The sequence below is a fragment of the Malaclemys terrapin genome, chromosome 13, assembly GCF_027887155.1.
Source record: "Malaclemys terrapin pileata isolate rMalTer1 chromosome 13, rMalTer1.hap1, whole genome shotgun sequence".
In the NCBI taxonomy this organism is placed as follows: Eukaryota; Metazoa; Chordata; order Testudines; family Emydidae; genus Malaclemys; species Malaclemys terrapin.
Genome location: NC_071517.1, coordinates 44,436,794 through 44,448,119, shown reverse-complemented (window position 1 = coordinate 44,448,119; position 11,326 = coordinate 44,436,794). Strand labels below are relative to the sequence as shown.

The 11,326-nt window shown below is 58.2% G+C and overlaps 1 protein-coding gene across 1 annotated transcript; it reads left to right on the top strand.

Moving 5' to 3' along the window:
• Positions 1-722: 722 nt before the first annotated feature.
• On the top strand, positions 723-8,440 carry LOC128847289 (killer cell lectin-like receptor subfamily F member 1). The gene is made up of 6 exons (XM_054046683.1): positions 723-810; positions 1,342-1,425; positions 5,595-5,771; positions 6,632-6,786; positions 7,341-7,453; positions 8,071-8,440. The coding sequence occupies exons 1-6, from the start codon at positions 723-725 to the stop codon at positions 8,192-8,194; spliced, it is 741 nt and encodes a 246-aa protein (XP_053902658.1). The 3' UTR covers positions 8,195-8,440.
• The last annotated feature ends 2,886 nt before the right edge of the window (positions 8,441-11,326 follow it).

Here is an 11,326-nt window from a genome sequence, read left to right as displayed (position 1 = left end):
GCTCAGGCGCGCAGGGGCTGGTCACAGCCAGTGATGGTCGCCCCCATCCCACCCTGATGCAGCCTGCAGCCGCCCTGATGCCAGGGCGAGGGGCACAGCCTGTCTATGGCTATTCTGGTCACGGTCATTTCACCCCCTGCTGGGTGACACAGGGAGGTGTCATGGCCCCCCTGACCGGCGGGTGGCGTTTGGCGCCGGGATCCCATGCAAATTGTCACTCTGGAGTCGCACACCCCACGCTCTCCCCTTCCCCATGGCGGGCTGCCACCTAGGGGCGCAGCCGGGAACTGCAGGCCCAGAGAGGGGGTCAGTCTCACCCCAGCGCTCTGAGCTGTTTCCCTCTGGCTATAAGGGGTTTTCAGGCACTCGCTGGGCCTGATCCTGGGCTGAGGTCGATCAGTGGGACTGATTCTGAACAGCACCTGCTGAGGCCCTGACCCTGTCCACAGAGCTCAGATTGTTGACACTGCGCCCCTCACCCTGGTGTCAGAGCAGCGGATCCCCCTCAGGGAGTGGAGGATGGGGGGCGTCCGGGGCTGGCTGGGAGTTTTCGCGTGACAGAGCCAACATCTGCCAGAGCAGAGAGAGGAAATTCAGGCCGGAGCCTCTGACCACGGCCCCACCAACCACGCGGCTGCAGCCCAGCGGCTCAGCTTCCTGTGTGATCTCAGCCCAGCCCCTCTCCCCCTGCCCACAACTTCCCTGCATCCTCTCACTCGGGCATGATGGAGGACGAGGAGGGCTACACGGTTTTGAACCTGCGTCCCAAGCGTGGCAGATCGGATGGCCCGTCCCCAGTGGGGAACCAAGGTAGCGATTTCAACCCCCTTCTCCCCACCTATGGGCTCCATGTCCCCCCAGAGACAGGCCAGGGGACGGCAGAGTCTGGCCATGTGGTTATATCACAGGGTGGGGGAGCGCCGCGAACAGAGGTAAAGAGTGTGGGGCATCCCCCAAGTGACAGAGCGAGAGTGGGAGCGCTCACGGGGAGCTTTCCCCGCTGGAAGCCAAAAAGGTGAGTCAATGGGGGAAACTGAGGCACAGACAAGGGAAAAAATCTTTCACTAGTCCCCATTCCCCTCCCTTAGCTGGCACTAGAGCCCAGGTGTCGTGGCTCCCAGCCCCTTCTGCTCTGACCCACTAGACCCCACTGCCCTCCCAGGGTTGAGATTATAACAGAGGAGTCCGAGCTCCCACTCACATCCTGCTCTAACCACCAGACCTTACTCCCCTCCCAGAGCCAGCGGTAGAACCCAGGCGTCCTGGGCCCCAGCCCCCGCTACTCTAACCCATTAAGGCTGGGCCTTAATTCAGCCTGGCTCTGCTTGTGTTTCATTACAGGTTCCCGCCAGTGTCCTGGCTGGCTTCAGGTCGCTCTAGGGGCTGGGAATCTCATCCTGTCTGTGATATTGCTGGCAGTGTGTGGTGAGTCACCAAAGGCTATAACTTTATCTGTCCGGGTGCCTCAGTCTGCAGCGTGGGTGTGACACTGGGGGTGGGACGGCCAGTGACATTGAGAGGCAGGAAATTTAAAACTGATGCTCAGTCACAATTATCCTGTGGAACTCACTGCCACAGGATCTCCCTGGGGCCATGAGCTTAGCAGGGCTCAGTGAAGGATCAGGACACATATAAGAGGAACGAGACCAACCAGAGGTCCAGGAAGTACCCAAGGGCTTTGGCAGGAGCTATAAACCCTCCTGCTTCAGGGCATCAATCAACCCCTAATGATCGGCAGGAAGGGTCTAACTTGGGGGACAAGTTATTATTGTCCACTAGGGGGTGTCTTGCTCCTTGCTCAGAAGTAGCTGGGGCTGTCCACCCTTGGAGATGGGATACCGGGTTAGATGGGCCCCAAGTCTGATTCAGACTGGCTATACCCACGCAGCCAGTTCTGGGGGGTGTTTTGAGGGTGAGAATGGGTGAAACACTGGCTGGGTTTGCAAATAAGCCCAAGGGATTTAAGCACCTAATTCCCAGTGATTTTTCAATCCCAGACCGTTTTGCAGCGCCCGCCTGGAGCGTTTCCGATCCCAGCTGTGCCACCCGGCCCAGCCCAGTCCAGCCCTGGGTTCTGTTCCCACATCTGCTGGGTGACCTTGCAGAAGGCACTTTGCCTTTGTGTTTCTCTTCCCTCCCCAGCCTATGATTTGCCTTGTCTACTTACAGGGAGGTTTTCAGACGCCCTTAAGGAATTTAGGACACCACCTTCCTACTGACATTAAATATCCTCCATTCGGCTGCAAGCCGCGCTTAGCTCTAGCATCAATTCCTGACTCTGTCATAGACTCCCTGTGTGACTGTGGGCCAGTGCTCTGGGCCTCAGTTTCCCCATCTACAAAATGGAGATCATGCCTCCTTCATCTAAGTAGATTGCAAGTGCTTTGAGGCAGGGCCTCTCTCTCGCTGTGTGTCTGTGCAGCGCCCGGCACAATGGGGCCCTGATCTCAGCTGGGGCAGGGACTGTCTCTCCCTGTGTGTCTGTGCAGCGCCCGGCACAACGGGGCCCTGATCTCAGCTGGGGCAGGGACTGTCTCTCGCTGTGTGTCTGTGCAGCGCCCGGCACAACGGGGCCCTGATCTCAGCTGGGGCAGGGACTGTCTCTCGCTGTGTGTCTGTGCAGCGCCCGGCACAACGGGGCCCTGATCTCAGCTGGGGCAGGGACTGTCTCTCGCTGTGTGTCTGTGCAGCGCCCGGCACAACGGGGCCCTGATCTCAGCTGGGGCAGGGACTGTCTCTCGCTGTGTGTCTGTGCAGCGCCCGGCACAACGGGGCCCTGATCTCAGCTGGGGCAGGGACTGTCTCTCGCTGTGTGTCTGGGCAGCGCCCAGCACAACGGGGCCCTGATCTCAGCTGGGGCAGGGCCTGTCTCTCCCTGTGTGTCTGTGCAGCGCCCGGCACAACGGGGCCCTGATCTCAGCTGGGGCAGGGACTGTCTCTCGCTGTGTGTCTCTGCACAGCTGGGCCTCTAGACTCCACAGCACTAGATATAACAACAATAACAGAGGCTGGTCCAAGAGCCTACGGCCTATTTGCAGCCTAGAATGTTTCTGTGCTGAGCTGTAGGGAACCAGTTGGGCTCTGGGCAGAAGGTGCCGTTCGCTGCTCTGTCCCTGTTTGTAACCTTGTTTACTTGGGCGGCAGGAGAGACTCTGATGGTTTCTCTTTGTGGTGTAGGAGAGGAAGTAAAATGAGGACAGGAACTGTGTCTGGGCAGTGAGGGGGCGATTCAACTTCAAAGGGCATCTAAGTCAATGGAAAGTTTTATTAACACTGCACTAGTAACCCAGCTGGGATCAGGGCCCCGTTGTGCCAGGCGCTGCACAGACACACAGGGAGAGACAGTCCCTGCCCCAGCTGAGATCAGGGCCCCGTTGTGCCAGGCGCTGCACAGACACACAGGGAGACAGTCCCTGCCCCAGCTGAGATCAGGGCCCCGTTGTGCCAGGCGCTGCACAGACACACAGGGAGAGACAGTCCCTGCCCCAGCTGAGATCAGGGCCCCGTTGTGCCGGGCGCTGCACAGACACACAGGGAGAGACAGTCCCTGCCCCAGCTGAGATCAGGGCCCCGTTGTGCCGGGCGCTGCACGGACACACAGCGAGAGACAGTCCCTGCCCCAGCTGAGATCAGGGCCCCGTTGTGCCGGGCGCTGCCCAGACACACAGGGAGAGACAGTCCCTGCCCCAGCTGAGATCAGGGCCCCGTTGTGCCGGGCACTGCACAGACACACAGGGAGAGACAGGCCCTGCCCCAGCTGACATCAGGGCCCCTTTGTCCTGGGCGCTGCCCAGACACACAGTGACAGTCCCTGCCCCAGCTGAGATCAGGGCCCCGTTGTGCCGGGCACTGCACAGACACACAGCGAGAGACAGTCCCTGCCCCAGCTGAGATCAGGGCCCCGTTGTGCCGGGCGCTGCATAGACACACAGCGAGAGACAGTCCCTGCCCCTCCCAGAGCTCTGAAGCTCCGTAGACAAGACAGTCAAAGCAAATGAGTTGAAATTACTTGGCCAAGGTCATACGGCAGAGCTGAGTCTTGAATCCCGATTTCCTCCTCACGCTGCCTCTCCATTGTTCACGCTGGGCACCGGCCAGTACCACCGGCTGGGGAGTTGTAAAGGGATTGGTGTAATTTCTAATTTTGAAACATTTCCACTTGCTTGAAAATCTGGGGCAGATCCTAGTGTCCCCCCAGCTTTTCATCAGCCTGGGGCGTTTCAATACAACTGTCCTCAACACGTAATAGTGAGGAAATGTAGCTGGTGGATAAATGGAGAAAGGACGTCCCCAAAACATGGCTGGGAATGTTTCCCCCTGAATGTCGTGTTCCATCGCCGGGCTGACATGTCAGACGGAGCTGGCTGTTCGCAGTGGGATGGGGGACTGGGCGGGAGCTCACAGGCATCCCGAGAGGAAGGCTGCCCACTGGTTTTGGTGCTCATCTGGGACTCAGGAGCTCTGGGACCAGTTCCTGGTTCTGCCACTGATTCCCCGTGTGACCCTGGGCTGGTCCCTTAAGGCTGGAATTCCACAGCGGCTTCGGTACCTAACAATGCATCTAGGCACCTAAAACCAACCCACTAGGTGCCTAACGCCTATTGAAGTCAATGGGAATTGGGATCCTAGGGCCCAGGTTCTCAAATGTATTTAGGTGCCCAACACCCAAGGGAGTTAAGTATTTAAATCCTGTTGAGGATCTGGGTCTAGGTGCTTCTGAAAACCCCACTCAGGGCCTCTCTGCAGCTTTAGGTGCCTAAACCCCTTGAATAGCCATGAGCCTCCCCTTCTTCACAGGGAATGTGGGTGAGGGACAGAGACGGCAAGTGACAGGGGCCAGATAAACTCCACAACAGACAGGCTGTGCCCCTCAGGGTGGCTGCGTCAGAGGGGGAATCTGTCTGGGAGCCCTGTTTTGACTGAGCCAACGTCCATAGCAGCAGAGAGCCCCTGACGCCGGACGCTGTGACCGCCTCCCTGACGCCCACACAGCTGCAGCCCAGCGTCTCAAGGTCCTGTGTGATCTCACACCCCAGCCCACGCAGCTCCCGGCCCCTCCTCTCGCCAGGGCAGGACACACAGTGAGGACGGTTACACTGTATTGAACCTGCAGCCCCAGAGGAGCGGGTCAGGTGGCCTGTCCCGACCCGGAACCCAGGCTGGTCCTCGCCACCATGAGGAGCTCTGTGCCTCAGTTTCCCCACCTGTACAATGGGGATAACAGCCCTGTGCCCTGCCTCACAGGGTGAGGTTGGGAGGCGAAATGTAGCAAAAACTCTGAGGTTCTGATACTGCTTTGATGGGGGCTGGATAACTTAGATACAAACACTGGCTGGGTTTGGAAAAGGCCCAAGGGATTTAGGCACCCAACACCCCAACCCCCCCACCCTCCGGGTTTTCAATCCCAGCCACCTTTTTAGACCGTGGTGCGGCTTTGGGGCTACTCCGAAGCCCATGGGAGTCAGAGGAGATGGGGCTGAATGAGCTTTGGGCCAGGCCCTGTGGCTCCATAGGACTCTCTGCTGGTCCTTCCACCTAACAACCCCCTGTAACATTGACCGGTCGCCCTCACTCCCACCGACGCTGCTTTGCAGTTTCCCACTTGGTGTCTGAGAAGGGACAGACCCCGGCAGCCCCTGGGAGTGACGGTGCCGGGAGCAGAGATACACTGACAGCCCCTGGGGGCGCAGACCCCAGCACAGCAGAATGCAGCACCTGCCTGGAGCGTTTCCGATCCCAGCTGTGCCACCCGGCCCCGCCCGGCCCAGCAGGTAACCCCAGCTCGTGTGTCTCTGAGCCGCCCTCCGCCCCGGGCACGGCCAGTGGGAACCCAGCTGCCGTCCCAGCCCCTGGGGATCCTGCAGGGCAGGGACACGGCGCCCCCTGCTGGCTGCACTGATCTAGCCACCAGCCCCGCTCGGTGCCAGGCCATGAATGTACCTGCCTCAACTGGGGTTGGGCCTGGGGCCTCTGCTGAGACTGTGGGGGGAGCGACATCTAGTGGCCATGCCAGGTACTGCTCAAGGGGGTACCACACAGGTGGGTTTTAAAATAATTTAGTACCAGGATCAGGGATGGCCATATGTTTGCTGAGCAGGGACAGATCCCAGCAGAGAGACTGTCTCATGGACTCTCCGCCTTCCATTCCCAGCCATCCCTCGGATCCCGAGTTCATCTCTTGTTCTCCTCAGCCCCCACCTCCCCTCCCATATCCTGTTAGATTTCTACTAAGGCCCTTCCAGGCCACTCTGGTGCATAAAGTGGCATTAAAATGAATGCAAACAGCCTCTCGAGATTCCCCTGTGTGCTTGGGGTCTCTCTGGCTGGTGTGGAGCTGAGGCAAGAGCCCTGCACCATCCTGCTCCCACATCTCGGTGTAGGGGGCAGATTGGGGGCTGTGACTAGAGTGCAGTGCAGGGCCCATAAGGAGCAAATCATAAAGTAGAGCAGCCCCGATGCTGCTCTAAATGACACCAGGAGCCAGGCAGGGCCTAGCCCAGCCCTAGATTTCAGGGAGCACAAAAGGGACTCAAACATATTTGAACCCCATTCCTGCCCAGGCGAAGGACGGGAGTAGCTGGGAATGAGACCCAGAGCGCTCAGAGCATTAATGAGGCCTGTCTCTCTGCAGGGGGCTCTGGGTGCAAACTCTGCCCCACGGACTGGCGGCTGCGCGGGGACAAGTGCTACGGGGTTGTCAGAGGAAGTAAAACGTGGAGTGAGAGCCGCGCCAACTGCTCAGCGAGGGGCTCCCAGCTGCTGGTGATCCGGGACCCCGAGGAGCTGGTAAAGGGGATGATACCTTCCTGCTGGAGCTGCCCCTGCAGGGATGGGCCCTGGGCACAGAGTCCAGGGGGCTTGTTAGATACACTTTAGGACTGTGAGTTTCCAAGTTGCTCAGGGGATTTGGACACCCCACTGCCATTAATTGTTAATAACACTGTGTCCAAAACCCCTAGGCAGCTTTGACAATCCCAGCTTCAATCACTAGCCACCAGTGCCGTCCCCGTTCTGAGGTGTGCCCAACACAGCTCAGCCGGAGAGAGAGAGAGGGGTATGAGGATGGATGGCTATAGAGAGAAGGTGTATGTATGAGGGGGATGGATAGAGGGGTATATATGAGGCATAGATTGATAAATAGATGGGTATGTATGGGAATAGGCAGATGGATAGAGAGATGGGTGTGTATGAGGATAGATGTATGGGGATGGATTATGGGGCTAGATAGACTGACAGCCAAACAGTAGTTTTGGTCCTGAAGTTGTTGACAACCTGGATTCACAAGAAAAGAGCCCGACAGCACGTCTGGTCACCAGCTGCCTGTCACACACTCAATGCAGGAGTTCCTAAAGGACCTGACACAAAGTTCACATCTGTTCTGGATCGGACTGTCCATCTCCTCCCCGGAGAAGGCCTGGACCTGGCTGGACGGCTCCCGGCTGGATCAGACCCTGTGAGTGATTTCTTGAGTCAAGCACTTTCCCCCCTGGCAGAAAGGGACAGGGACAGGGATGGGGGAGGGTTAGGGGGAGCTGGGCAGCCCGGCTGAGATGGGGGCTGGGTGGGAGAAGACAGGGCCATGGGGCAGGGAGACATTTGCACGACCCCCAGCACAGAGATGACCGCTGGAGCCCTGGGAACGGGGGAGGTGGCTCAGAGTCGGGGTGTGGAGGGTGAACAGCAAAGAGGCAAGGCCAGAGCCCTGGGGATCCCCCAGACAATGGGGCAGGGGGAGGGGGAGACACAGAGCAGCCAGAGAGGCAGGAGGGGACCAGGACGGGGGCAGCATCGGCCCAGCCCGGTGGGGAGGAGACGCGGGGCAGGGGAGGGAGCTGGACAGGGTCTGGCCCAGCAGGGAGGATGAGGCTGGAGCAGGTCCCTGGGCTCTGGGCAGGGAGAGGCCGTTCGAGACCCTGGCCAGGGCCCTGGCAGTGGGGAGAGGGGGCAGCCCCCAGGGCAGAGCTGGAGGAGACGACGGCTGCGGATCCTGTTGAAACAGGGAAGAGCCGCTACTGCCTGCGTGTGATGGACCCACAGGCGCTGACAGGGGCCCTCTCCTTTGTCCCGCAGGTTCCCGGTGTCAGGCCCGGCTGAGGGGAACAGCTGTGGGGCGGTGAAGGGGAATCAGATTCATTCTGAAACCTGCAGCTCTGCATTTCAGTGGATTTGCCAGATAGACGCTGTCCTGCTCTGAGCAGGGTGTGGAAGAGACCTCAGAGCGCGGCCCTGTTATCCCCACATCACATAGGGGGAAACTGAGACACAGACACTGACCTGCCCAAATTACACCGAGAATTGTTGGCAAGATGGGAAATGGAACCCAGGCGTCCTGGCTCCCAGCCCACCTCCCTCTAACCCACTAGCCCCTCCCCCTCTCCCAGAGCTGGGAATAGAACCCAGGCATCCTGACGCCCAATCGTACCTCAGCCTAGAGAAGAGCGATTCCAAGCTCTGGCTTTGCACATATTTCACCCCTGATTAAATTCCTTTCACCTCTGACCGATCCCGCTCTCAGCTCCCTTCCCCGGCCTGTCCACTGCTCCCGTCCATCCTGTCACCTGACGCACCTCTGCCCATCCTGCCCTAACGGATCGTTAACTCCTGTCACTAACAAGGGGTCTCAGCTTCAGGCATCAGCTTGAGAGCTTTACCAGGCCGTCCACTTACTATCTCCCTGGAGGATCTTTACAAAGAACCTCACCCACCACAGCACCTGTGATCCCAAACAGAGCCTTTCCCTGAGTATTACTTGACAACCTCTGGTGTCACTGTCTCTGCCAGAGGAGCCGGGTTGGGGTGCTCCGTGGCAGTGAGGGGGGCACTACGGAGAGGGCTGGGGGCTAACGAACACCCTGTTACCCCATGTCCCAGCAGCCCAGGAGGAGATGGACTGGGAAAGCTGGAGGGCAGGTTGGCTGGCCAGGCTGAGAGGTGACCTTCCAAATAGACCAAGGTATGCGTGGGAGCCACCCCCCAACACAGCTGGGCTTGTGAATGCAACAGGACAGAACTGGTCCGGTACAGGGGGTCCCCAGTATACGTCAGGGTTGGGTTCTTGAAAAGGGGAAGATATATCAAAAAGACAAGATACCAGGACATTTTTCCCCATAAGAAATAATGGCCTGCCCCACCTCTTCCCACCCAGTTCCACCCCCTCCTCTGAGTGCACCTGTCCTTATACATACAGATAAGAGTACCATAACATCCCTCCTGGGTAGCTGTACTGAATCTTTACCTGTAAGGGGTTAAGAAGCTCAAATAACCTGGTTGGCACCTGACCAAAGGGACCAATAAGAAAAGAAGATACTTTCAAATCTCGGGGGCTGGGGGGGGAGGGTTTGTTTGTGGCTCTCATTGTTGTTCCCTCTCCAGACGGAGAGAGAGACCAGGCAGGAAAAACATCTCCTGAAAACATACCTGAAATGATTCAGCTAAGATTACAAACATTGTAAGTAATAGCAAGGAAATGCGTTAGATTATCTTTTGTTTTAGCTTGTGAATTTTCCCTAGGCTAAGAGGGAGTTTTATTTCTGTTTTTTTGTAACTTTGAAGCTGAGCCTAGAGGGGAATCCTCTGTGTTTTAAATCTTTTTATTACCCTGTAAAGTTACCTTCCATCCTGATTTTGAAGATGTGATTCCTGAACTTTTTCTTTAAATAAAGTTCTTCCTTTAAGAACCTGATTGATTTTTCAGTGACCTAGAGACAAAGGGTCTGGTCAGTATTCACATTATTCTCAAGCCTCCCCAGAAAAGGGGGTGAAGGGGCTTGGGGGGATATATTGGGGGGATAGGGATTCCAAGTGACCCTTCCCTGAATTTTTGTGTAAATCACTTGGTGGTGGCAGCAATACCATCCAAGGACAAGAAAAGGAATTTGTGCCTTGGGGAAGTTTTAACCTAAGCTGGTAGAATATAAGCTTAGAGGGTCTTTCATGTGGGTCCCCACATCTGTACCCGAGTTCAGAGTGGGGAGGGAACCCTGACAGCTCCCCATCCCCACTCCTCCTCCTCCTCCTCCCTCCCAGTGCCTCCTGAACACCAGGGGAAGCACCCACAGACAAGCCACGAAAAAGGTGAAGCAACGGATATGCAGATCGGGATCAACGTGAATTGATGCTATTAGCTCCAGTGTGCTATTAGGTCTCACTGCGTCCCTCCAATGACATCACCTTCAGCATGTTGCATTTGTCCAGCCTCAATGACCAAACTGAAAACAGGCCAGCGCTCTCCAGCCCTTTCTCTTCTGGGATCTGGAGTCAGGTCACTCCTGGGCGCAGGGGTCGGGTCTGTAGAATCAGCCGCTCCACCTCCCCCAGCCCAGACTGGCCCATCTCCAGTGGTACCCCGGCTCCATCCAGATTCTCCCCCCGTTCCCTGCCCTGGGGTGGCAGCCCCCACCCTGCCCCTTTGCTGTGACACGGAGCCCATGTGGGCGAGGGGGGAGGATTTTGGTACCTTGGTTCTGGGCTGGGGATGGGACGCTCACGCGCCCCTTCTGGGGCCACAGGTTCCGTGCTGGGGACCCTCCTCGTCCTGCGTCGTGCCAGAGAGAGAGGACATCGGGGGGGCGGTACAGCGAGGGGTTGTGGGGCAGGTGCTGGGGGGGAGGGCAGCGAGGGGCAGTGGTGTGAGATCACACAGGAAGCTGCAGCTGGGGGGTGGGGGAGGGAGGCTGGTCAGAGCGTCCGGACTCAGGGGGTCGCTGCTGCTGCAGAAGTCGGCTCAGGCGCGCAGGGGCTGGTCACAGCCAGTGATGGTCGCCCCCGTCCCACCCTGATGCAGCCTGCAGCCGCCCTGATGCCAGGGTGAGGGGCACAGCCTGTCTATGGCTATTCTGGTCATGGTCATTTCACCCCCTGCTGGGTGACACAGGGAAGTGTCATGGCCCCCCTGACCGGCGGGTGGCGTTTGGCGCCGGGATCCCATGCAAATTGTCACTCCGGAGTCACACACCCCGTACTCTCCCCTTCCCCATGGCTGGCTGCCACATAGGAGCGCAGCCGGGAACTTCAGGCCCAGAGAGGGGGTCGGTCTCACCCCAGCGCTCTGAGCTGTTTCCCTCTGGCTATAAGGGGTTTTCAGGCACTCGCTGGGCCCGATCCTGGGCTGGGGTCGATCAGTGGGACTGATTCTGAGCAGCACCTGCTGAGGCTCTGACCCTGTCCATAGAGCTCAGATTTTAACACTGCGCCCCTCACCCTGGTGTCAGGGCAGCGGATCACCCCCAGGGAGTGGAGGACGGGGGGCGTCCGGGGCTGGCTGGGAGCTTTCACGTGACAGAGCCAACATCTGCCAGAGCAGAGAGAGGAAATTCAGGCCGGAGCC

What these genes read in the sequence shown, in the direction of transcription:
- LOC128847289 (XM_054046683.1), top strand. Translation starts at nt 723, where the DNA reads ATGATGGAGGACGAGGAGGGCTACACGGTTTTGAACCTGCGTCCCAAG. An exon ending in GATATTGCTGGCAGTGTGTG is followed by an intron (nt 1,426 to 5,594) that starts GTGAGTCACCAA and finishes GCTGCTTTGCAG; the next exon opens with TTTCCCACTTGGTGTCTGAG. An exon ending in TCCCGGCTGGATCAGACCCT is followed by an intron (nt 7,454 to 8,070) that starts GTGAGTGATTTC and finishes TTTGTCCCGCAG; the next exon opens with GTTCCCGGTGTCAGGCCCGG.